The sequence below is a fragment of the Mustela nivalis genome (assembly GCF_964662115.1).
Source record: "Mustela nivalis genome assembly, chromosome: 9".
Classification (NCBI taxonomy): Eukaryota; Metazoa; Chordata; class Mammalia; order Carnivora; family Mustelidae; genus Mustela; species Mustela nivalis.
In genome coordinates, this window is record NC_139028.1 from 53,762,113 (window position 1) to 53,785,808 (window position 23,696).

At 38.4% G+C, this 23,696-nt stretch overlaps 1 protein-coding gene across 26 annotated transcripts in view; it reads left to right on the forward strand.

Moving 5' to 3' along the window:
- DLG2 (discs large MAGUK scaffold protein 2) overlaps positions 1-23,696 on the forward strand; it is a gene marked incomplete at its 3' end in the record, with an annotated part of 2,041,616 nt that overhangs the window by 1,463,893 nt on the left and 554,027 nt on the right. For all 26 annotated transcript variants that reach the window (XM_082682853.1, XM_082682879.1, XM_082682864.1 and 23 more), the window contains one exon: positions 3,765-3,889. In XM_082682853.1, the coding sequence (XP_082538979.1) occupies positions 3,765-3,889 (125 nt within the window). The remainder of the gene's footprint in view (positions 1-3,764; positions 3,890-23,696) is intronic.

The window sequence follows — 23,696 nt, forward strand, 5'->3', positions numbered from 1 at the left end:
TCAAGTATCAACACTCGGTTAATTAGCCACAATTCCCAGGATCTAAGGGTGTCAGCCAGGGGTCTGCCTATTCACATGGAGAGATCGCCGCTTGGAACTGAGAGGTTCTGGGGTCTGGCCCTGCAGCTGGCTGGCTGTGCGATGATTGTCAGGGGACTGGAGTGACTCAGCTGTGGAGAACAGCAGGCAGTAATTTCACTGTTGCTTGTTATCTGTCCCTCTCTCCACTGAATGCTGCTGGCTGGTAGCAAAGACCTGAAAGGGACGGCTGGGAGAGAACAATAAGGAGAGACAGGAAAACACTTTAAATAACGTCCTTAGCTGAAGTCACGTGAACATCCTCTAAAGAATCGTGGTCACCGGCCAGGCCCAGCTGGTTTTAAATGAAACACAAAATTTGCTTTTGGAAATCCGTGAGACTGGAAACACAGGTCTAGTTACACTCTGCCTCTACCTACCACTGTTCATTACGGATTTCCCGATCCATTCTTTCTTTTTCCTCAGAGTAGATTTGAGGGTAGGAGAATGTGTGTTAGGATCCAAAGGCCACCAGATCTCCTTATCAGGGTCAATTCTAAAAACAGTACTGGTTGCTAGACTGTCATCAAAAGCTATCCCTTCAAAGATCTGTTGATTCACAGGATAAGCTTTAAAAATGCAATGGTGATCTACTTCTACCGCTGCACGTCCCTTTTTCTTTGTTTGCAACAATAGGTTTCCTACAAATCTAGCCAAAGATCCAGAAGAATCCTTTGAAGTTGTGCAGTTTAACCTCCCCAGAAATGCTCAGGTCCCTCACGTCCAGCAACAAAGCAGCTGCTCTATGAGTGAACCTTCCTCCTTCCCTTCCAGAGCGGCCTATCCCCCCAGTATGGACAGTTTTGTCTCATCAGTCATCCTTCAGCTAAGCCACAATTCGAATACCTGAGCTTTCCATTTTTATTCTTGCAGAACACTGAACAAAAAGGCTTCTACTTGTATATTAGATTTCTGAACACATTGTGGGCTTTTACTGTGTCCTTTCTGTGTCTTCCCTTTAGATATTGAATATTCTCAGTAGGTTTGTTTGTTCATTCATTCGTCAGTTATTTACTGAACAGTACTGTGTGCCAGAGAAAGTACCAAGAACAAAGGTGAATACTACACAGTTTCCTTACTTTAAAGGAAAGACAGACTCAGAAATATTTAAACTCAAAATAGTACAGTGCATGGCATAGATAAACACAGAAATCTTTAAAGACTTAAGAGAGGATTGAATTACCCAGAGAAATGGAGTTGTGATCTTTTAATATTTTCTGTAGCACATGCCTTCTGAGCTTTGTCTTGGATAATAGGTAGAAGTGGGCCAGGCAAAGGAGTAGTAGAAAGTTTCTGGTAGAGAAAGCAGCATGAGCAAAGGCCAAGAGACAAGTCATGGTGTCAGCTGTGCAGGAAAAGAGCCAGCAGCTCAGCTGAGTACTCCTGGGGGTAAAAGTGCAAAACTAGAAATGAAGATGATAAGGATAAGAGCTAGAGAGTGAATATGTTTTGCAAATGGCAAAGTTTTGAGTGCCCTCTCCAAAACTATTGATATTGTCAGGAGAAAGCATTTGTGTACTTCCCAGCTTGTGCTTGCCTCTTTCCCTACCCCCTTATGCAGGAAATGATTATCCAAGGGGCCAACTCTAGTAAGACCAGTATACTCCAGTTGATATTCATGGAACTAGACCCAAATTACAATGAGGATACTCATCTTCCCATTCTTTCCTTCCAAAAGGATCTTCCAAAGGATCTCTAGATCATAGAGAAACTGCCTTGTAAGTCATCTTAATGCTGTCCTGACAATGTAGTTGATGTTACAGTGAAAATGTATTGATTACCAGATGCCCAATATCACCGCCTTTTCTGCTCTTCCTTGGATTCCGTGAAGGGAAAAATCATCTGGTCTTGTTCCCTGTAGCCTTACCCTTAGTAGCTACTCAGCCATACCGGTAGAGTCAACTGGTGTCAGTAGGTACTTAAAGCCAAGAATAGGTTCTCTTGAACTCATGGTAAATATTTATCTCATCCAGTTCATTTTGCTTTCTTAATTCAAGCCTTCCTGTCTATGTCTTGGACGTGGCATACCCTTTCTCACCTCAGGGATTTTACATGTGTTCTTCCTTAGACTGAAATATTCTGTCTGCCTCCCCATTCCCATCCTGACCCTCTTAAGAGTAACTAAGTGCTTTTCACCTTCTGGAAAACTCCCTATGCTTCCTTCCTCCGTCTGCCACTCCTACACTCTGTACTTTCTCTTCTTGTGCCTCATCAACTGACATATTCTCTGCTGTATTTCCCAGAACTTAGTCCAGTGCCAGGCACAGTGCTGGTGTGTAACAAATATTAAATAAGTTTATGATTGCATGACTGCTACTGAGTAATATCTCTGTTCAGTGAACATTGCATTTTTTCAAAGAAAAACAGAATTAGAGAAATGTCAGAAGTATAAAGGCATGGGATTTTAGTTGTTATGGTTGAATTATTAATTTCAACTTTTCAACATAAATATATAATTGTGAAATCAGCCTTCTGGAATTTTTATTATTTAGTCAATAAAAATTGCTCAATGTTACCGTACATTTGTAGTGATAGAACTGTCAAGTTATAGCTGATCTTGACACTGAACTTTTCTGACAGTGTCTTAATTAATTTTTCTGGATTAGCTACTAAATTCTTAGTCTTCATTTCTTTTTATCCAAGAGCAGGAATTAATCAAGTAGTTGTAAATTTAGTAAGCTATCTTGGTTGTAGTGAAATTAAATATCCAGTGATAGAGGACTGGTTAAATAAATAATAGGATATAACCTTGATGAAATATTATTTAGTCTTTTTAAATGGATAATTATAAACACTACCTAGGTGTATGGATATGGCTTAAATAACATGTGATTTAGAAGAAACATCAGAACATAATATGAAAACATAATGTAGTCGGGAAGATATAAATTAAAGAAAAATATGTAAATAATATGTCAAGTAAGATGGCTTGTGAATTTGGGGAAGACTTTTAATTATGTCTTATATACAGATTTCAGAAGGTTGTATGTACATTGGATATCAATTACTATAATCTGCATGAGTAAGTATGAAAGCTTTATTAGAATATAAACTATCAAATTTACATGCTGCAGTGGTAATACTTTCCTTGTCAATATCTATTGCAAATTAAAATCTGTTTATTACTGAAAAATATCTCACATTTATTATAACTCTAGAAGGGAGACCTGCCTTCTGAAGCCAAAGCTTCTTGTTATATAGGAACACACTTATTTGATGCATAACAGTACTGGAAATAAAATTAAAACAGCCAAATTTCACTACTCTACCAAATCAATTTCATGCAACTGGTTTCCTTCCATTTCTTTTTCCTACCTATGTATAATTTTTAAAACTGACACTAATGTTTTTGTATTTTTGTATATAACACAATTTATAAGCTTTATTTCCTACATTGTAATGATCATTTTAATTGCTGTATAAAAGAAACTTTTCTTAAAAGCAACAATTTAAGACCCTTTGAATAAGCAAAAATGTAAGGCCTCTTCAATTCTTGCAATGCAGAGACAAACTTGAGTGTTTTTCCTGACCTTCCTTTGTCTACTGACAGTGCACTTTATAGCTTTGCGTGGAAGACTGTTATCACCTGATTTCCATTTCAGTAGTAAGATGATAACATGGAGTGCAAGAGGAACTAGGTTTAGGTGACAGCCAAATCATTTAATGTCTACTTATTGTTTCTCCAGGGGAATTCTGGCCTGGGATTCAGTATTGCTGGAGGGACAGATAATCCCCACATTGGAGATGACCCTGGCATATTTATTACGAAGATTATACCGGGTGGTGCTGCTGCAGAGGATGGCAGACTCAGGTAAAGCTCTGAAACGTTAGAATTATTTGGAAGGTAAATCTGCCACATCAATGAGACATGTTTATACCTTCAGAGAATAATAATTTTACAAAGTTCTGTACTTGAAAGAAATGGCTGTCAAAGCAAGCTTTCTGTAATGACTTCACAGATTTCTTCTTACTTAACTAAAATTCAACTAGTATCTAATTTGTGTTTGTTGATGGGCACCATGTTCACCTGGCTCTGTAAGGAAGATACGCAGATAAATTTTTGTTCCATGTGGCCGTCATTCTGGTTTGAAGGGAGAATACCCAGAGCTTGTGAGCAAATGATAAAATGTATCAAAAAAAAACACTATACTGTAAGTAGAATTAGCAAATAAGGCAATGGTATACATACTGTGGATATTCATAGACTCGGCGACCATTTATAAGGGTTTTTGAAGTAATTAATTAATTCATGGAGATGAAGTAGGAGGGTAAATTAATAAGAGGAGAGAGGGTTGCACAAGCAGAATCCTCTGGGTAAGACAAACTAGCTTGCGTGGAGCCACAGTGTGGACTATGAATTAAGTATCACAAATGCAAGCTTTGTAGCCTGTCCTCAGTCTGGTTTTTCTTTTTTTTTTTTCCCCATTAAACATAAGTAAACTAGTTTATTGTTTTTCTTACAAAACAGTCAAGGACACTTTTGTTCCCTAGCTACTGTTCTGATGCAGTGATTCCTTAGGACAGCTTGTGCAAGAGAAGCACAGATTTCTTTTTTTTTTTTTTTCGAGATTTTTTTGCATCTCCCATCAACATGAAAAACAGGAGGGACACTCCCACAGGAAACCCCTGCTTTTTGACAATAGAATTTTCAAACTGAATTGATGAGATTAATTTCTGAGTGAGGAAATATCCGCGCTACAGAAGTGAACAATTTGAAACAGATACTGTGTAATTCTTGAGTCATAGTGGGGACTGGGTTTGCTTATATTGAACGCTGGGGAAGCACCATTTTCCAAAATTTAGAAACAGTTGTTAGAAGACAGCTCTGAAATCGATAGTCCACAAGGGATCTCCACAGCTCACACCACTCTGCCTAGAAGCAGGGGAACTTCCCTCTCTTAGCCGAATTCTGGGCCCACATTTGGGATAGAATAGCCTTTATGTTAAACATGCTTGGCCTACAGTTAGGAATGAAAAGCAGCCATACCGCCATTGTTTGCTTGCAAATCTAGGTGGCAGTCTCATGTCTGTGGAGGTAAAAGGAAGTTCCGCTAGAAGTGACATTCAGTAGTTAGAAAGAGAATAATCTAATGCTAGCTAAAACTTATTGAGTTTTTTTTTTAAGGTTTTATTTATTTTTTTGACAGAGAGAGAGCACAATTAGGCAGAGCAGCAGGCAGAGGGAGAGGGAAAAGCAGGCTCTCTGCTGATCAGGGAGCCCAATATGGGGCTCGATCCCAGGACCCTGAGATCATGACCTGAGCCAAAGGTGGCCACTTAACCAACTGAGTCAACCAGGCAGCCAAAAACTTTTTGACCTTTTTATACCTATGGAACATTGTGTTAAAACAGATAGAACTAGAGATGTACATAAACACGTACAGTCTTCTAGATACAACATCCAACGAGGTAGGTAGTAGGAACTGAGTCCTACCACGACCAAATGAGCTTAGAAGACCAAAGCCTCCAGATAGATAAGACTGTTGCTCAGCTAACATCTTGATTTTAGCCTCTAAGAACCTAAGCAGAGATTCCAGCCACACTGAACCAGACTTCTGACCTATGAAAACAGTGAGCTAATAAATGGGTGTTATTTTAAGCTGCTAAATTGGTGGTGATTTTCCAATGAGCAATAGAACCCTAGCACACACCTCATTCTAGGAATTCCAAGTTCATTGTAAAAGCCTTCCTGCATGAGGTTCGTCATATATAAAGTGACTGTGCAGGCTTAAGACACAGATGAAATGAGAGGCAGTTCTCTTCCTGAAGAGATTAGACTCCAGAGTGAGCTCAGGTCTCAGGAGTTGCCCCAGATGAGAGGTGTAAGAGAAAGAACATACTCTTTGGAGTTAGAGGACCCGGATTTCTAGCTGCATGACCTTGGGACTCTTCTTAAGCTTTCTGTGCTCTAGTTCGCTCACTGGTTAAATTGGAGATAGACGCATAGATCTCAGGAAGCTATGGTAAGGATTAAATGAAATGGTAACCCTGAAAGAACTAGAATAGAATTCCAAGCGCTCCCCACAGCTCATTCTGCCAAGCCAACCATGTAACAGCATGCGGAACTTGAGCCACAAGTCTGTGACAGCCAGGAAGGGACCTTGGGGGTAGAATTCTAAAATCATTCCCAGTGACCACACCCTTTATGGTCTCTTCCCCGAGAGTGTGGGAAGCACCTGTGAATAGGGCGAGCTATCACTTTCCTGATAATATTGCTTGATATGGCAGAAGGGATTTCACAAATGTAATTCAGGTCCCTAATCCGTTGACTTGGAGTTAATCAGAAGACAGATTGTATTGTGTCAGCCTGACCTAATGCAGTCAGTACTTTAAAACCCAAGAGATTGTCCTGCTGGCCCGGACAGAGCAAACTTCCATGTTGGGAAGGCCCTATGGCGGGCCCTGAAGGCAACTTTTGAGGGCTGAGAGCCTATGGCTAGTGAGATATGGAAGGTTGCAGTGATACAGCTAAATTCTGGCAATAGCCACCTGAGCTTGGAAAAGGACCCCATGCTCCTGAAAGGAAGCTGAAAAACCAAGCAAACAAACAAAGCAAACCTTGGCACCCTGCTTGCAGTCTTGTGGGACCCAGACTGAAGAACACCACTAACCTGTGCTTGACCCCGGGCTCACTACAACTCTGAGATGAAAAATGTATGTTGTTTAGAACTTTATAATTTGTGGTAGTTTATCACTCAACTATAGAAAATGAATATGAACACTGTGGAATTCTGACTCAGAAACTTCCTCCTGGCTGGGTCCATTGCAGGCCTCTGCCAGGGGACCACACTGTAAACCTCAGAAACACTGAGCAGGCCTCGCGGGTTGTCCCAGGCCCTTCACACACCTGGAGGCAAGAGGCAAAAAGCACAATGAATAGCAAGGCGTGGCAGGGGGGAAATCACTGCCCGGAGGAGAGAGAGAGTAGCAGTCTGTTTAATCTGATGGCTGGTGATATGTGTCTAAGCTAGAGTGAAAGAAAGAGCCAGAGCTAGGGAGAAAATGGGGAATGAGGGCTAAATTAAGAGCAGTACAAGTAAGTACATAATGGTTTAGATTAATTTCTCTGGACAGTGACCTTTTCCCTATGCAACCTCTTTTTAAATATAACTTATTGTGTATATGTGTTTGGGGATATGATAGTTGTTCTTTGTGGGGTATGGATAAAATGCAGAAGAGTAGACAAAAATTAAACAAAATACAGCACAGTTATTTTTACACTACTCAGAGTCAATCACTATTAACATGTTTTGTGCATTTATTTCTAGGCTTTTGTTGCTATTTTTTTGAAATTCTGTTTAGATCATGCTCTATACATTTAGCATTAACTTAACTTCTCATAACCTTATTAAATAAACCTTTCCCTACATAATTTTTTAAAATCCTCTACAAGTGTTTTGTTGTTTAATAATATATTTACCACTTACATTGTTACGAGTTTATTTTCAGTTTCTCAGCATTTTAAATAACTGGCAATCTTTTAGAAGACATTGTTGACCCTGATTTTCATAATTTCCTTAGAATACATTTCTGGTAGTCAAGTTTTAGGACCAAAAGGTAAGAACACATTAAAGAGTTTTGATACACACTACTAACTTTCTTTCCAGAGAGATCGTACTAAATTTTACTTCTACCAGGAATGTTGGAGAAGGCTTATTTTAGGATATGCTCTCAGAATCTCATACACTTACACAAATATAACTTGGGGCTGTTTACCAAGGTAAACAATGGTGTATTTCCTTGCTTTACTTGCATTTCTTTGACAGTTGACAATAAGATTGAACTTTTCAAAAATGTTACAATTTATTTGTATTCTTTTTTTTGGGAAGTAGTCATTAAAATTTGATAACATTGCCTATCTTTAAAGTAAGAATGTTTTGGAAAGAACATTAGGTTTTCTTCCAGGGCAAAATAGATACATCTCCATGCTTTGAGGAGTGATTTTTATTTCTACTTTTGTTTCTGAACCATAAAAATGCCCTTTGTGTGGCTTCAAGTCCCTGGATTGCTGCGGACCAATATTGATCTGTCATCCTGGGGAAGAACTATCACATGACAGTCTCCATTTGGCGATGCAGCAATGACATTTTACACAACAGTGCATTTATTAAACCCATCCATAGCACAAAAGCAGCATGTAGTAGCAGGCAAAAAAGATGGCTGCTTGCCAGTTTCCTGACAAGTGACACAATTTAATCTCTGAGCCCTCAGCACAATAATTTCTATTCCTAGACAAGATGAAAGGAAAAAAAAAAAAAAGTTTTCTTTAAATCCATTGCTTCATTTGTTCCTTCCATGTCTCTTTATGGGTAAGGCTGGCTTTGTCCTTACAAAATCCAACACAGCATACATGTTGATTTTAAGCAAGAATAATATTGGTCACGCTGAGGTTTGAGAATATTGACCAAAGCTGAGAGGTCAAGGATCAATGTTTCAAGAATACTACTCCTATGTATAAATCAGAACATTGTCCTTTTGGCTGTCATTTGGCAATCACTCTCTGATTTTATTCATTAATTCATATACATTAACTCACTAGTGATTTTAAAACAAGAAAATAAGAAGAAAGAGACAGAAGGGAAGAAAAGGAGCAAAGGAAAAAAAAAAAAGAAAAAAATTGATCATTAGGAGCTAAAGACAACATGTACCTTGGAAATGGAGAAGACAAACCTAAACTTAATATTTGAAGGACAAATTAAAAGCACCAGGCAGAGGAAAGAGAGCAACTTCCAAGCATCACTTCCAAGACTAACTTTCAGATTGTTTAAGGATAGAAGATTTTAAGTAAGTAAAACTGCATAAGAGATTGCTAAATTTTTTAGATTACCTGTCCAAATTGAACTTTCATGAGTTGGGATGATTGCAAATTAAAGCCTTATGAGTCACCAAGTACAACCTATCAATTTACATCATAATCCAACTGATTATTGCACAAAATGACTATGATGATGCTCTATTTTTCAAAGAGAGAGACTCTCAGTGTCTTCAAAACCAAGTGAACTTTTCTGTAATTATTGTTTTGAGGGTAAAGCAGGACATAAATCTGTTTCCCTGAACAGCATCTTTATGAGAAGCAAAACATCATTATTTAATGCAAATTATACCAGTGCCCACCTTGGAAAGAAATTTGGTGGAGGGTCTTCTTTTTTTTTTTTAAAGATTTTATTTATTTACTTGACAGAGAGAAATCACAAGATGGAGAAGCAGGCAGAGAGAGAGAGAGGGAAGCAGGCTCCCTGCAGAACAGAGAGCCCGATGCGGGACTCGATCCCAGGATCCTGAGATCATGACCTGAGCCGAAGGCAGCAGCTTAACCCACTGAGCCACCCAGGCGTTCAGAGGAGGGTCTTCTCAGTGGACTCATACTTATAGATTATTTCCTTTCATGTCTGCTTACGAGAATGTAAAGGAGTGAGATGGAACAGCCCTGTGTCCTTTGATTTTCTCTATCAATATTATCAGCCCCGAATATGTCGACAATCTGTTAGACCAGAAAAAAATCACTTGGCAGTTAGTTCCATGGTGACTGGTAGTCACCTCAACAATTTAGAACTACACAAGAACATTTCTAAACAAGAAGAATAATTTTATCTACAAAACTGGTAGAATACCAGGTACCCATGTACAGTCTTTTATATCTGAAAAGGCACCTCTAACAATTTTCCTAATTTGGTCAAGTGTGTGTTATACAATTTAATAAAAGAAATCCTTCAGTTGATTAAACAAAATAGCCTTATGGCAAACATACCTCCCCCCTTCCCTTTTTCTAACAAATTGTGCCAAGACTTCGAGATATCTGTATGCAAAAGAATTAAGTTGGGCCTCTACCTCATACCACACACAAAAACTAACTCTATGTCAATCTCAGGAGTAAATCTTCATGAGTAACCTTTGAATTAGGTGGTGGTTTCTTAATATAACAACAAGAACAACAAAAGACAAAAGCAGATAAGTTGGACTTCATCAATTTTAAAAACTTTTGTTCTTCGAAGAGCATCATCAAGAAAATTAAAAACAACACACAGAATGGCAAAAATACATGCAATAATACATTTGATAAGGGACTTGTAACCAGAATCTATAAAGAAATTTTATAAATCAAAAATAAAAAGACAAATAATCTAACTTAAAAATTAGCAAAAATTTTTGTGTTAGTTTCCTATTTATACAGGAACATATTATCATAAACTTAGTGCCTTAAAATAACACAAATGTGTTATTTTATAGTGCTGGAGGTCAGCTATCCAAAATCAGACTCACTGAAATAAACTGACGATGTTGCTCAGAGGCTCCAGAGGATAATTGAAAGAATCCATTTTCTTGTCTTTCCCCAGCTTCTTGAGGTCACCTGAATTCCATGACTCATAACCCTTTCCTTCATCTTCAGAGAGCATCAGTCCAATCTTTGCTTTTGTTATCATATGTCTTCTCTCACTGTAGCTCTACTGCTTCCTTCTTCTAAGGACTCTTGTGATCACACTTGACTCACCCAGATAATCCAGGATAATCTCCCTGCCTCAAGATCCATAGTTTAATCATGTCTGTAGAGCTTCTTTGATCCCTAACAGGTATATTCACAAGTCAGAGATTAGGTCTTGAACCTTTTTACGGGGGAGAGAGAGGGATTATTTAGCCTCCCACAAATCTGAATAGATATTACTTTAAAGAAGATATACAAATGACAAATGAGCACATAAAAAGATGTTTAATATATATTTATTAGGGAAGTACAAATCAAAACTCTAGTGAGATACTAGCTTACACCCAGCGGGATGGCTATAATCAAGAAGATAAACAATAACACATGTTAGCTGGGTTATGGAGAAATCAAAAGCCCCATGCAGTGCTGATGAGAAGGCAAAACAGTGCAACCACTATGAAAAACAGTCTGTCAGTTCCTCAAAAGTTGACATTTGCCATGTGAATGGCAATTCTACTCCAAGGTATGTACCTAAGAGAATTGAAACTTATGTCCACACAAAAACATTACTTCTAATAGCCATAAAGTATAAACAACTCAAATATCTATTAGCAGATGAATGAATAAATAAATTTGGTATATCTATACAGTAGAATATTGTTCTGCCATGAAAAGAGATGAAGAACTGGTGCATGCATGCCACAGCATCGATGAAACTTGAAAACACTGTTCTATGTGAAGAAAGCCAGATAGCATACTGTACAATTTTTATTTCTATAAAATGTCCAAAATAGAGAAATTCATATAGGTAGAAAGAAGATCAGCAGTTGCCAGGGGCTGATAATGAGTATGGGATTTCTTTGGGACAGGATGGAAATGTTCTAAAATTAGATAGTGCTAATGATTGTACAACTCTACAACTATACTAAAAATCAGTAGATTATATACTTTAAAAAGCCAAACTTTAAAATATGGGAATTGTATCTCAATAAAGCTGTTATTTAAAATATCCAGTCATTCTTCTCTGGGATAAAATATTTATCATTTGCAAATATGAGTATTTTTCCTTCTAGTTTTAGAAAAATCACGACTTCTTCACATTGCTGCTACCAAATTACAGAAGGAATTCATTTGATGTTCTGCAATTTAGGAAAGCTCTTTTAGGAAAGAATCTATTCATGAAAGAGAGAGAACTTATGGTTTGGGCTCCATGCCTGTGCAAGTCTAAGTAATCTTTAAAGTAGGCAGGGGAGCCTGGGTGGCTCAGTGGGTTAAGCCGCTGCCTTCGGCTCAGGTCATGATCTCAGGGTCCTGGGGTCGAGCCCCGCATCAGGCTCTCTGCTCAGCGGGGAGCCTGCTTCCCTCTCTCTCTCTCTGCCTGCCTCTCCGACTACTTGTGATTTCTCTCTGTCAAATAAATAAATAAAATCTTTAAAATAAATAAATAAATAAATAAATAAAATAGGCAAATATCACAACATGCTCCCATTTCCTAGAACAATGAACAGATATTTGACCTTGTGTCCCAGGTACTGACTGAATCATTAACACTTTAGAAAAATTAAGGCAAAGTTTTTATTTTCAAAAGCCAAAAACAAATCACTAAGTGTTTTAAAATTTAGGATGATTAATTCAGACTAGAGTTTTATAAAGTTCAGTTAACCGAACCTGCTTTAAGAAGAAAAGAACATACTGATCCTGGCAAAGGAACAAAGGGATTGGTAAGATGTAGATATGATGGTTCATATCCCTTTAGACTGGTTTCATGGGACTCTAAATTTTCTGATTTGATTCTAGCCCCTGCTTGTGTAGAGAGCAATTTCTGGCATTGTTTGTACATCTAGACTCTAACTCCCAGGTCAGACTGAAAGTTAATAAGATGCCCTGCTCTAGTGAAGGACAGAGACACACCTGGGGGTCTCCGCCACTAACTAGCTCAGAGGCCTTGAGAATGTTACACAACCTTCTTGATCTTAGCCTTTTTCTCCCTTAAAATGAGTAGGATAGAAGTTCTTCGGGAATTTTCTGTTTCAAAGTCAAATTGTTATTATTTGACTTTTGTTGACTGAGACATCCAGAATGCCATTAGAATGGTCAGAAAAATCAACTCTTTCTTTTGATTACATCTGTAGCTCTGAGAAGACACAATCTTCGTTATATTCCTCAAGCAAAATGCTGATCACGACACTAAACGCTGATAAGGTATTTGTTATTATTTATTCCTGGTAGTCTCCCAAGAAGGCATGTTGTCTTTCTAATATTATGAAACTATATTTGATATTGATTTTAGCAATCAATTTTGGGATCTAGACCAAAATAGAACAGTTTGGGGAGGGGGACAAAACACTCAAACTAACTCCTCATTTCTAGTTCAATAGTTATTTTTCAAGAATGTTTTTTCTACACAGTCACAAGTTACATTACTTAGAAAGACCTAATAATGTCGTAAGCTTTGCGCAAGCATCAAGTCATTACAAATTGGCTTAACAGTTAGATGCCAAAATCATCAAAATGTTGGGGTTATTTAATATTCATTCAGCTCCTACGCAGGGCAGGGGATGGTAAAAGTAACAGTAAAATGAAGACTTATATATCATCTTCTGTGTGAAGTTTCTCCATGCTGTGAGGTCCATGCCAGGCAATCTTTACTGACAAGCTATCCCTCTGTCCTCCCAAGCCCTCCACCCACCCACTTCTGCACATTGCATTGTTTCCCAGAGGAAGCTGAGGCTGGAAAAGCAGGTGAGAAATTAGAATGTTAGACTCAGAGTTCTGCACCCGGATAGGCACAGGGAGAGCAGGCCCCAGCTCGCAGCCCCTCACCAGCCTTTTCTCTTCCTGCTCCCAGCTCCCTGCTGCACCATGGGGACGGTGAGGACATGCCCAGGACACTGCTGTGTCACTGCACATCCAAGCTTCATCCACACCTTCTGCAAACAGTCATTCTTCTACCACTTTTGAGTCTAAGGTTGTGTGCACAAAGCCTGAACCATTAACCCTTCAGAACTTGAACTTGGGAGAGTAGTTTACACAGCCAGCAAAGTCAGAGAATTCCAGAATATGTCTGTTGTGGAAGAGGGGGAGTCCACCCTAAGTGGTCATTCTCCCTAGGCATTATTGACTCCCTGTAAGGTGATCATTAGTGAACATTAATCCCTTAAAAGTTACTTGGCAGGCACAGTAAGAGAAATGTATTCATTGACTTTTGGGGTCCAGTAAAAACAAAATAAATAGGATATGTATGTTATTGGTAGAGTTATTGGCTTATTGGGTTTCTCATATTAAATTTCACAGTATTAACTATTGCCTCCATTCTAATTTATAGAGAATAAGGTTTGCTTTGTCTTCTTTTTTTAAAATATTTTATTTATTTATTTGACAGAGAAAGAGAGCACACAAGCAGGGAAAGCTGCAGAGGGAAGAGAGAGAAGCTGAGAAGGGAGGCCAACGCGGGGGTCAGTGTAGGGCTCGATCCCAAGACCCTGGGATCATGTCCTGGGTCAAAGGCAGACATTTAATCAACTGAACCATGAGGGCCCCAGTTTTGCTTTGTTTTAATGGTAACACATGTACTTGCTTTAAATGACTGAGTTATTTTCTTGACAACTATATCTGAAGAGAAAAAACATGGGAATCTCTAAACCAGCTTAAAATGCCACCATTCTGTATGTCTGAAATCTTATAGTACGTATTTAATATTCTATCTCCTATAACATCTAACAATGTTCTTTACCCATAATAGACACTTGGGACTGATAAGAGCTGCTATTTCTCAAGCTTATTACATTAACTTATGAAGGCTCAAGGAGGCTAAGTTACAAGTGGCTGAGCCAAAATTCTAATCCTGTCTGTTTAATTCTACAATCTATGTTCTTCCTACCATAGCACATGACTGCAATTATCTGCAGATCAAAAACTGAACACATATTTAAACATCTGGGAACACAGAGCCATGCCAACATCCCATGTGATAGTATGAAAATTTGAAAGTTCAAATCCACCTAAGTGACACTCAAATTCTTTAAGCTCTTCAGGAATTGACTGACTTGGATTGGAGGTTTTGTCACAATACAACTCTATATGAAAGGAACATGAAAAGATTAAATAATTTTGTTTTTGAACATAATGCAGTTCTCTGATTAGGAAATAATGCACATTCGTTGTAAAAAATTTGGGAAATATAGACATTTAGAAAATAAGTTAGAATCATGCATAATCTCATCATCAAAAAGATGTATTTATTACATTCCTTCATATTTGGTGCATGTTTTTATATAGTTGACTTTTCTATCCTTCCTTTTTCATTTACTATCACAATACAGGCATTTCCTTACATGAAAATATACTTTGCAAACATTAGTTTAAATTGCTTCATAGTTTCATATCATATAGGTGTAACATTAACTTTTACCCTATTTTGGATATTTAAATTGTTTATTACATTGTAATGAACATCTTTGTGGAAGGAAGTTAAAATTCTCACAGATAGGGACTCCTGGGTAGCCCAGTGGCTTAAGCCTCTGCCTTCGACCTGAGTCGTGATTTCAGAGTTTTGGGATTGGACCCCACATCCTGCTCCCTACTCAGCAGGGAGCCTGCTTCCCCCTCCCACTCTGCCTCTCTGCCTACATGTGATCTCTCTCTGTGTCAAATAAATAAATAAAAAATATTTTAAAATCTCACAAATATTAGAGGAAATCAGGTTAACTCTTCCTGGATCAAGTACTTACCACATACAACTGAGTTTGAAATGTCTGCAGACTGGCTCTAGTACTCCTTATTACATTTGTTTTGTGTTGTTGTTTGTTTTTTAATCATAAACCAGAAGTTTTCTTTTGCATTATAGCTGAATGAATTAGCAACAATAGTTTTTACTGAGTAACACAAAGCTTCTAGAGAATGTTAGCATCCAAGACAGTATCCATATAATACCCTGAGCTAAGACAATTTACAAGTCAACCTCAGGCAAGTGACCTAAAATTAGTCAGTAAACACCCAGGATTTGGGCCCAAATCATTTTTAGTTATACAAGTTAGTCTGGTAGTTAGCACACAGACATCAGGGGCATGATTTAAAATCTACAATACCCTATTACTAATTAAAATGCTGGTATTATTTCCCTTCTACTCCTCCCTCCATTAACTCCTTTAAATATTATAGTCTAATTTAGTAGTAAATTACTAAAGAGAAAAACATGACCATTAGGGGGAGGGAAAAAAAAAAGCAATTCTTCCTTTCAGAAAACAATGACTTAGAGAAGGAACTATTATCTGGTTCCTTCGTTTATGACTGTACTAAAACACAAATAAACTCCAATATTCATTATCTCAGACATGTATTATTGTCAAAATACATATATATTTTAGAGCTTCATTTAAAGATACTATCTTGACTAATGTGTTGTACGGGGCATTAGAGTACCAGAGCTGCTTTATTGCCATAAACTCATCTCAGCATTCCCGTGTCTCTGGCATTCAGTTAGGGGCATGGAACATGCATATCCGAGTCAAAAAAAAATGTGGGCAGAACGTTTTTGCATGAATGTGGGGAATGGGAAGGGGTAGCCTCAGGACTTTCAGTGTAGTGGGGTGAGAGATCTTGAGTGGGCTTATACCACTGTCATCAACTCCAGTGGCACTCACTGAAGTTGGGAAATTGAGTGAAGTGACAAATATAAGGGGCAAAGCACGACTTGTGACCCACTTGTCCTATAAGTATTCCCTGAGTATTCTGCTATGTATCAGACACTTGGAGCTGGGATAGAGCAGGAAACAGGAAAAGCAGGATGTGTGCTGTCAGTGCTCTCTCACAGGGGACATAGAGTGGAAGCGAGCGCTATGACAGGAAAGCACATGCGCTGTTCTGTGACCTGACCTAGCCTAGGGGTATGTCCAAGGAAACCTTGCAGAGGGGAGGTATGTAAGCTGAGACGGACAAGGTGAGTGCTAGCAGAGAGAAAAGGGGTGGAGGAGTCTCTGGGCAGAGAGAGTTTGTCCAAAGCCTTAAGGCAAGTAGGGGCCAGTCCACTGGGACTAGAGCTGGGAAGTGAGGGTGGACAGACCCGAGATGAAAAGAAAGAGTTGCACCTGAGAAAGCATACTATCATGCCATAGTAATTTTTCCTTATCCCTTGAAAAGCATCACGAAATGTTGAATGTTTCCGTGAGAGAATGGCTGAACTGATTTGTTATTTATAACGAACACCCTGATTGCTGTGGGAGTCTGCCTTGGCTAACAAGAGCACACGCAGGGGGAACAGCTTGGGGAGCTATTGCATCGTTCAGGTGATGAATGATCGGAGTTTGGACTGAGATGCTGACAAAAAGATTGAGAGAAGTGAGACAGATTCTGAAATAAACTGAAGGTGTAAACTGGGAAAGGCTTAACGACTAATTGGAGTTGGATGTGAGAAGAGGTTGTATTCCCTCTGACAAATCGGCAGTGCCTTCTCTGTCCTGGGCCCCACTTCATGTGCTAGGTGTACAACAGCCTTCACTTCATGATGACCACCCACTAGAATTATTGGAGTGATTCTGAGGTGGGAACATGAGAATTGGTAAAGACTGGTAGAGGATCAATGCTGGAAGATAAGTTTAATAGTTCTTTTTTTGAACAAGATTAGGTTTAAGATGCCTGGGAGGAATTTCCAGTGGATGTATCACGCAGTCAGTCGAACATAGAGTTTGGGAACTCTGAGAGATCTGGCTGGAAGCGTAACTGTGAAACTTTGAAGTCAAGGAAATTTAGAGACTTCCTTGAAAATGTATACAATAACAAGAAATACCCCTCCAAGAAGTAGCCTGCCATTTCGCATGGGTTTTTCTTTGCCACTTTTCCACTTATGGTGATTGTTATCCTATTTTATAAAAGAAAGGTATTATGTCCTAACCATCCCAAATCCCACTATGGCTCTATTTGCTATTTAGTGCTATTTTACTACTAATTTAACAGTATTAATTTACTTCTAGGTATAAAGGAATAATCTGAAATAATGTGGCTCAGATGAGTTAGTCAATGACTTTCATCATTGAAGTTAATGATTAATTAATGGATAATAAATTCTTTAAGTCATGTGGTTTCCCATTCTTTGCTCTTAATGAAATTGAAAAGGAATTATAATCTGACAGAACATTAAAATAGTTTTAATGATAGCTTACAGGATTTGAGGCATTTTACTTAGAAGGAATTCAAAGTTCTCTTTCTATCTCCATCTACTCGTTTTTGTGATCAAGTTTTCTCAGCACTAAGATTTGTAGAAATGAAAAATAGAAATTCTGACTCTTGTTTTATATTAGCCTTAATTTATATTTATCAATGGAAACACGAGGTAATTTTAAAATGCTTCACTTACTCCACGAAGGAATGAAACCCTAATATGATTGCATTTTTATTGTTTTTAGATAAGCATCTGCCTTCCGCTCAGGTCATGATGCCAGGGTCCTGGGATTGAGACCCACATCAGGCTTCCTGCTAAGTGACAGCCTGCTTCTCCCTTTCCCATTCCCCCTGCTTGTGCACCCCCCCCCAATTTCTCTCTGTCAAACACATAAATAAATAAATCTTTAAAAAATAATTAAAATAACTCATTCAAAATAATTTTTTGACATTTAGAGGCTTATATCACAGGAAATTTTTAAAATCATAGGATTTATATTTGTATATGTGTTTTTATTTTATATAAGTATGTTAGGGTGATCTGTATAAGATGTTTGAACATAGAATATATTAGGGTGAATGAAACTGAAATGAAAGCATAAATTCAAGATTAAAAAAAGAAAAGAAAATTTCCAATTCCTCCAAAAGTTCTTGTTAATTTATATTTTAAATTGGTGGTCATGGATTTCAAATTGATATATATTTACATTCCACTATATAAATTTGAAATGATGATGTAACCATTGAAAATAAATTTTATAATTCACAATAAACCAGAAATTAAATCCTTTGATATTATTTAAATTTCCAATGAAAAAATTAGATGTCAACTTAAAACATACAAAAGAGCATAGTTTGTTTTTCCTTTTGTTTTCTAAGTATAAAGGTCAATAGATTGAAAGAGAACTCAAATGAGGAGGTAAAAGAAGGTGATCAGAGTGGTAGGGAGATGGGCAGGAGGGTCAGGCAGGAGAAGAACACTTCAAGGCAGTGGTAGGCAACTGGCTTCAACATTGTCATAAGATAACTAAGATCAGGACTAAAGAGACTGCGTTAGATTTGGCCCAAACCAGATTTGTGAATTTAGTAGGAACATTTTCTGTATTTTTCTTGTTAGGGGCATTGTGAGGAGACAGGATTAAAATGGGGTAAAGAAAGAATGGGAAGGAAGAAATAGAGAATATGTGTAATTAACTCATTTGATAAATTTGATTTGTAAAGAGGAAAGAGGACAGCAGCCAAGAGGTCATGTCAGATTAATGGAAAGATTTTCAAAAGGTAAGAGATATCAGAACATGTTTGAATATTCCAGGACTGGGCGAAGTAGAGAAATGAGATTTAAGGATATAGGATATAAAGAAATTAAATGATCAGGTAAGGTCTTTAAAAAAAAAAATGAATTGATGGACATTTGGTGTCAGTAGGGACACTTCCTCCACTGCAATAGGAAGAGAGTAGAGGACATGGGCTTACATGTAGTTAAGCATGTAAATCTGGCAGAATCAATGGAGGGATTTCTCATCAGATAGTTTTTCTCTCTTGGAAGCAGGAAGAAAACTTATGCGCTGGAAGTGGCAAAAGAAAAAAAAAAAAAAAAACAGGTTCAGATATTATCATTGCAGAACAAGGAACAGCCAGCTGACCAGGCGTTTGAGATGATGAATTTATAATGACTCCTGTCACCTACTGATTTTCTCCAGCACTTCAGTGTTCAGAGCTGTAAAAGAGGCAATGGAGGAGACAGAGAGTTGTGCTCAATCAGGTTTAGGGTTTTGGCAGACAGTTGTCATAGAAGAACCAAGTGGTAGCCGCATAAACAGGAGTGATAAATGGCAAGGAAATAAGACCAGAAGCCCTAAGATGAATGTGTAATTTTTATTTTCATTTTTTAAAACTCTTTTAAAAGATTTATTTATTTATTTTAGAGATAGAAAGAGAGTGCAAGCAGAAGGGACAGAGGGAAAGGGAGAGAGAATCTCTAGCAGACTCCAGGCTGAGCATGGAGCCTGACACAGAGCTTGATCTCAGCACCTGGAGATCATGAGTGGAGCAGAAACCAAGAGCTGAACACTTGAACACTGAACACTACATCACCCAGAAGCCCCTTTATTTCCATCTTTTATCTGCTACGTGAATTTGAGTCAGTTATTTAACTTGTCTAAGTCTTAGGTTTTCCCACTTGAAGATGTAGAATTACCCACATGACATATTTCCAGACTTCGAGAATAAAATAGATAATGTTGTTGAAATGTTTTATGAACACTGTTTCTGGAGGTTACTACATTTGTTGTCATAGGAGTCCCATGAAATGTGTAGATCTCTTTTGGATCTCTTTCTGGTCTCCTTTAGAAAGGTCCCCCAATAATGGGTCCGTGATTAAAGGAGTGAGACTGATACAAGGCAAAGGTCAAGCAAAGTTTTATTTCACGCCAAGCATCAAGAATCAAACTGACCGGCCAGGACCGTCTCTTACAAAGAGGCGACCCCTCCCTGCCTTACAGACTTTTATACAGCAAACTTTTATAGGGCAAAGACCATGTGGTTGGGCCTGGCCACACACAGGTGGCCAATGAAATTGTAACACACAGAGAAAGCTGCACAGTCATGCTAGGTCACACACGGGTGGCCAATTGAATTACAGTTTACCCTATAGTAGCTATTTGAACTAGCCTATCACCTTGGTCAGAATTAGCACCCAAAAGGTGCCCAAAAGGTGGGGCCCACACTCCTTGGTAGCTAGGGAGACAGTATGCATGCCCCACTGATTGGATGTCTCCACCTCGCCCGACTGGATTCATCCCTGCATTCGGGCTGCTATCTCCACCCTACCTGACCCACCCTTGTATTTGGGCTTTGTTACCTGGGACTGGTTTCCCAGACTTAGGGAAGGCAGGCAGAGTCAGTTTGAGTTTTACTGCATAAATAACATCACTGTTTAACTGGACGGAATCGCTCTGGCTATATAGGCCCTTACACTTTATCTTCTGGAAGCTTCTCTTCTCTGCCGCCCTGGTGCCTATGGTCTCCTCTAATAAATTTTTCCATGAAATTACCCCTCATTGTTCCCCTGTTCTTCCTATCTCTAAAATAAAGTCCCATCGTCTACATGGAGAGGCATGCGTAATGACAGACAACAATGGACTTATTAGTATTTTAAAAGAGAAAATTATGAATCAGATGAAACCCATTTACTGAAAGAGAGATGATATCTGCAGCAAAGGATCCTATTTGGTGCCTGTAACCCCCTCTGGCTACCATCCTGAGGCCTCTGAGTTTTGCCTCCGTAGCGGAGAACAAGTGTAAGGACTAAGTATACCATTTGCAAACATACCAATTCAACCATTAAATCAACGAGCACTCGTTTGGGTTTTATAGAATCATAGAATAGTACCAGTTTCAAAATGTGTCATGAGTTTTCATCACAACAGTAATTTGAATTTATTTTATGAAATATGATTTAGCCTCAGAAAGAGATGAGGGGTATGGGTATTATGAAATCACATAAACAATAACAGCTGATTATTGTAACTTAGAAAAGGTCAAAAACAGCATCACTAATCATCTACCCTCAAAAATTACTACCTCTAAGCAATTTAGCATTATCTGCTGGATAGGAAATTGCTCACAGCCTTTGCCAGTACTAAATAACTCTGATAATTATGGGTTTAAATTTAAGAAGGGCTTTGAACTAGAGCTATCAGAATTCAAATCTGGATAGCAAGATTATGTATACTTTGTTGTTGACAAACCCAATCCAAGTTAGGTAGACCTCCCCTTTATGCGTCCATCCCTTCATTCATTAATCTATTTGTGATTCAGCTGTTTACTGAGTGACTGCTACGAGCTTGGCACTGTCCTAGAGTAAGATGGTCAACAAGACAAGGTTTCTGTTCTAAGGAACTTAAATTTTTGTCTGTTGGGCAGGAAATCAATAAATACACAAAATATCACAAGTAAGAAATGCTATGAAAAGAATGAAGCAGAATGTTGTAGGATGAATTCCTGGTGGCTACTTTCAGTTGGGTGCTCAAGGTAGGCTTCTTGAAGGAGGTGACACTTAAGGTAAGATCTTACTGACAAAAAGGACCTAGCCAAGCCAAGATAAGGGAAAGACTTTCAAAGCTGAAGGAGTACTAAGATGAAGTACCCTAGGGCAGAGATGAGCTAGGTACCTACTAGAAGAAACTAGGGCCATTGTGGTTAGAATAAAGGGGACGGGGGAGGGGGAGGTAGACGATGAGAGCATGGGAAGAAGTGGGAGCCAGGAATGACATAGAAGACTGGTAAAGGGTTTCGATTTTATTTCATGTGATACAGGAAGAGGTTGGAGGACTTCAGGAAACAGTGAGTAACACCATCCAATTCACATTTAAAAATCAGGTACTCTGGCTTGCGTGTAGAGAACAGGAGTGGGAACAGTGAGCCAGCACATCCACGTAGAAGTGTGGTTACTTGGACTGGATGGTAGTAGTGGAGGTGGAGGGAAATGGATGCATTGGGATCTATTTTGCAAGATTGCTCTTGATGATAGATTGTAGACACAGGGTATGGGAAGGAGAGGGAACCAGGAAAACTGAGTGGATGGTGGGAGCCCACTGTGAAGAGCTGGGCCAGCCACTGGCAATAAAAAAATAGAGACAAGATATCTTAATTCACAGAGCTTAAATTCTAGTGGGGGAAAATCTAATAGATAAGAAAATAAAGAGAGGCGCCTAGGTGGTTCAATCAGTTAAGTGTCCAACTCTTGATTTTGGTGCAGGTCATGATCTCAGGGTCATGAGATGGAGCCCTGTGTCTCCTGCTTAAGGTTCTTTCCTTTTCCCTCTTCCCCTCCTCCCCGCTGTGTGTGCACACACACTCTCTCTCTCAAGAAAGAAAGAAAGAGAAATAAATGAATTTAGAGAGGTATGTTATTTGCTATTGAACTATACATATGCTGAGAATTGCTTCCCTTTAACAACCAATGAATTTACTTACCATGAAATTTAATATTTACAATTTTAAGAGTCTTCAAAGATGCCAACAATTTCCTCTTAAATATTTTATACACCTTATGGACTGCTGAAATCACTTATCATCAGATAATATGTATTTGCTCTGTAGAAGTGTACAGAACATCAGCTGGTTCATAAGCTAGTGTACACGCGCCATGGGGGAGCATCAGGGGGCACCTCATATATTCCTGGTAAGTGAAGAACAGTGCAAAGTAAGCAGCAAGATTGCAAGCAGTTTGCCACATAGTATATACTCGAATTTTCGCTGAATTCTCTTTCTATGGAAATTAAGCTCCAAAAATTATGACAATCACGAGAAAAATAAATGAAAACGTGAAATTAAAACATCAACTCTGAAGTTTGGAAGATGTACTTAAGCTAGAGCTAGTCTTACGTTAAGTGAAACAGGCTGCTGTCCTTATGACATAATTAGGGTCTTCTTGTCAATCTCCTCCTCTCCACCCCCATGTCAGGGGCCATCTGTACCTTTCTCATTCACCACTGTATCTTTGTGCCCACACAGCACCTGGCACTATGTAACAGAAGCTCAATAAATGTTGGTTGAAGGTACATCTTTGTGCATATCAGATATATTACATTTCTCAACTAATATTTGAGATCTTATTATTGTGATTACTTGCTCTTTTTATTTGTTTAGACCTTGGCCTCTTCCCGGAATTCTCTTTTTCTTTTTTCCAATGCAAACAGAGTTGTAAATAATAGCTTGTTTCTTCCAGTGATTACATTTGAGTTGATTCTATTTATAGAAGAGAAACAAGATGACATAAGACATAGCCTTCTCATGGGGCAAGGTCACTGGAGAGGATGAGGAAAACATGGATACTGGCAGCAAAGATGTCATTGACTAACTTCCCTACTTTTAAAATTTATTCATTTATTAATCAAATATATATTCACTGCCTGCTGTGCCAGGCATGATACTAGACACTGAAGATACAAAAAAATGAATTTAAGATAGAATTTCTCTCATGTGACTCATGATTCATAGGTAGATATAACAGTTTAAACAAAACATTTCCTCTTTTTTC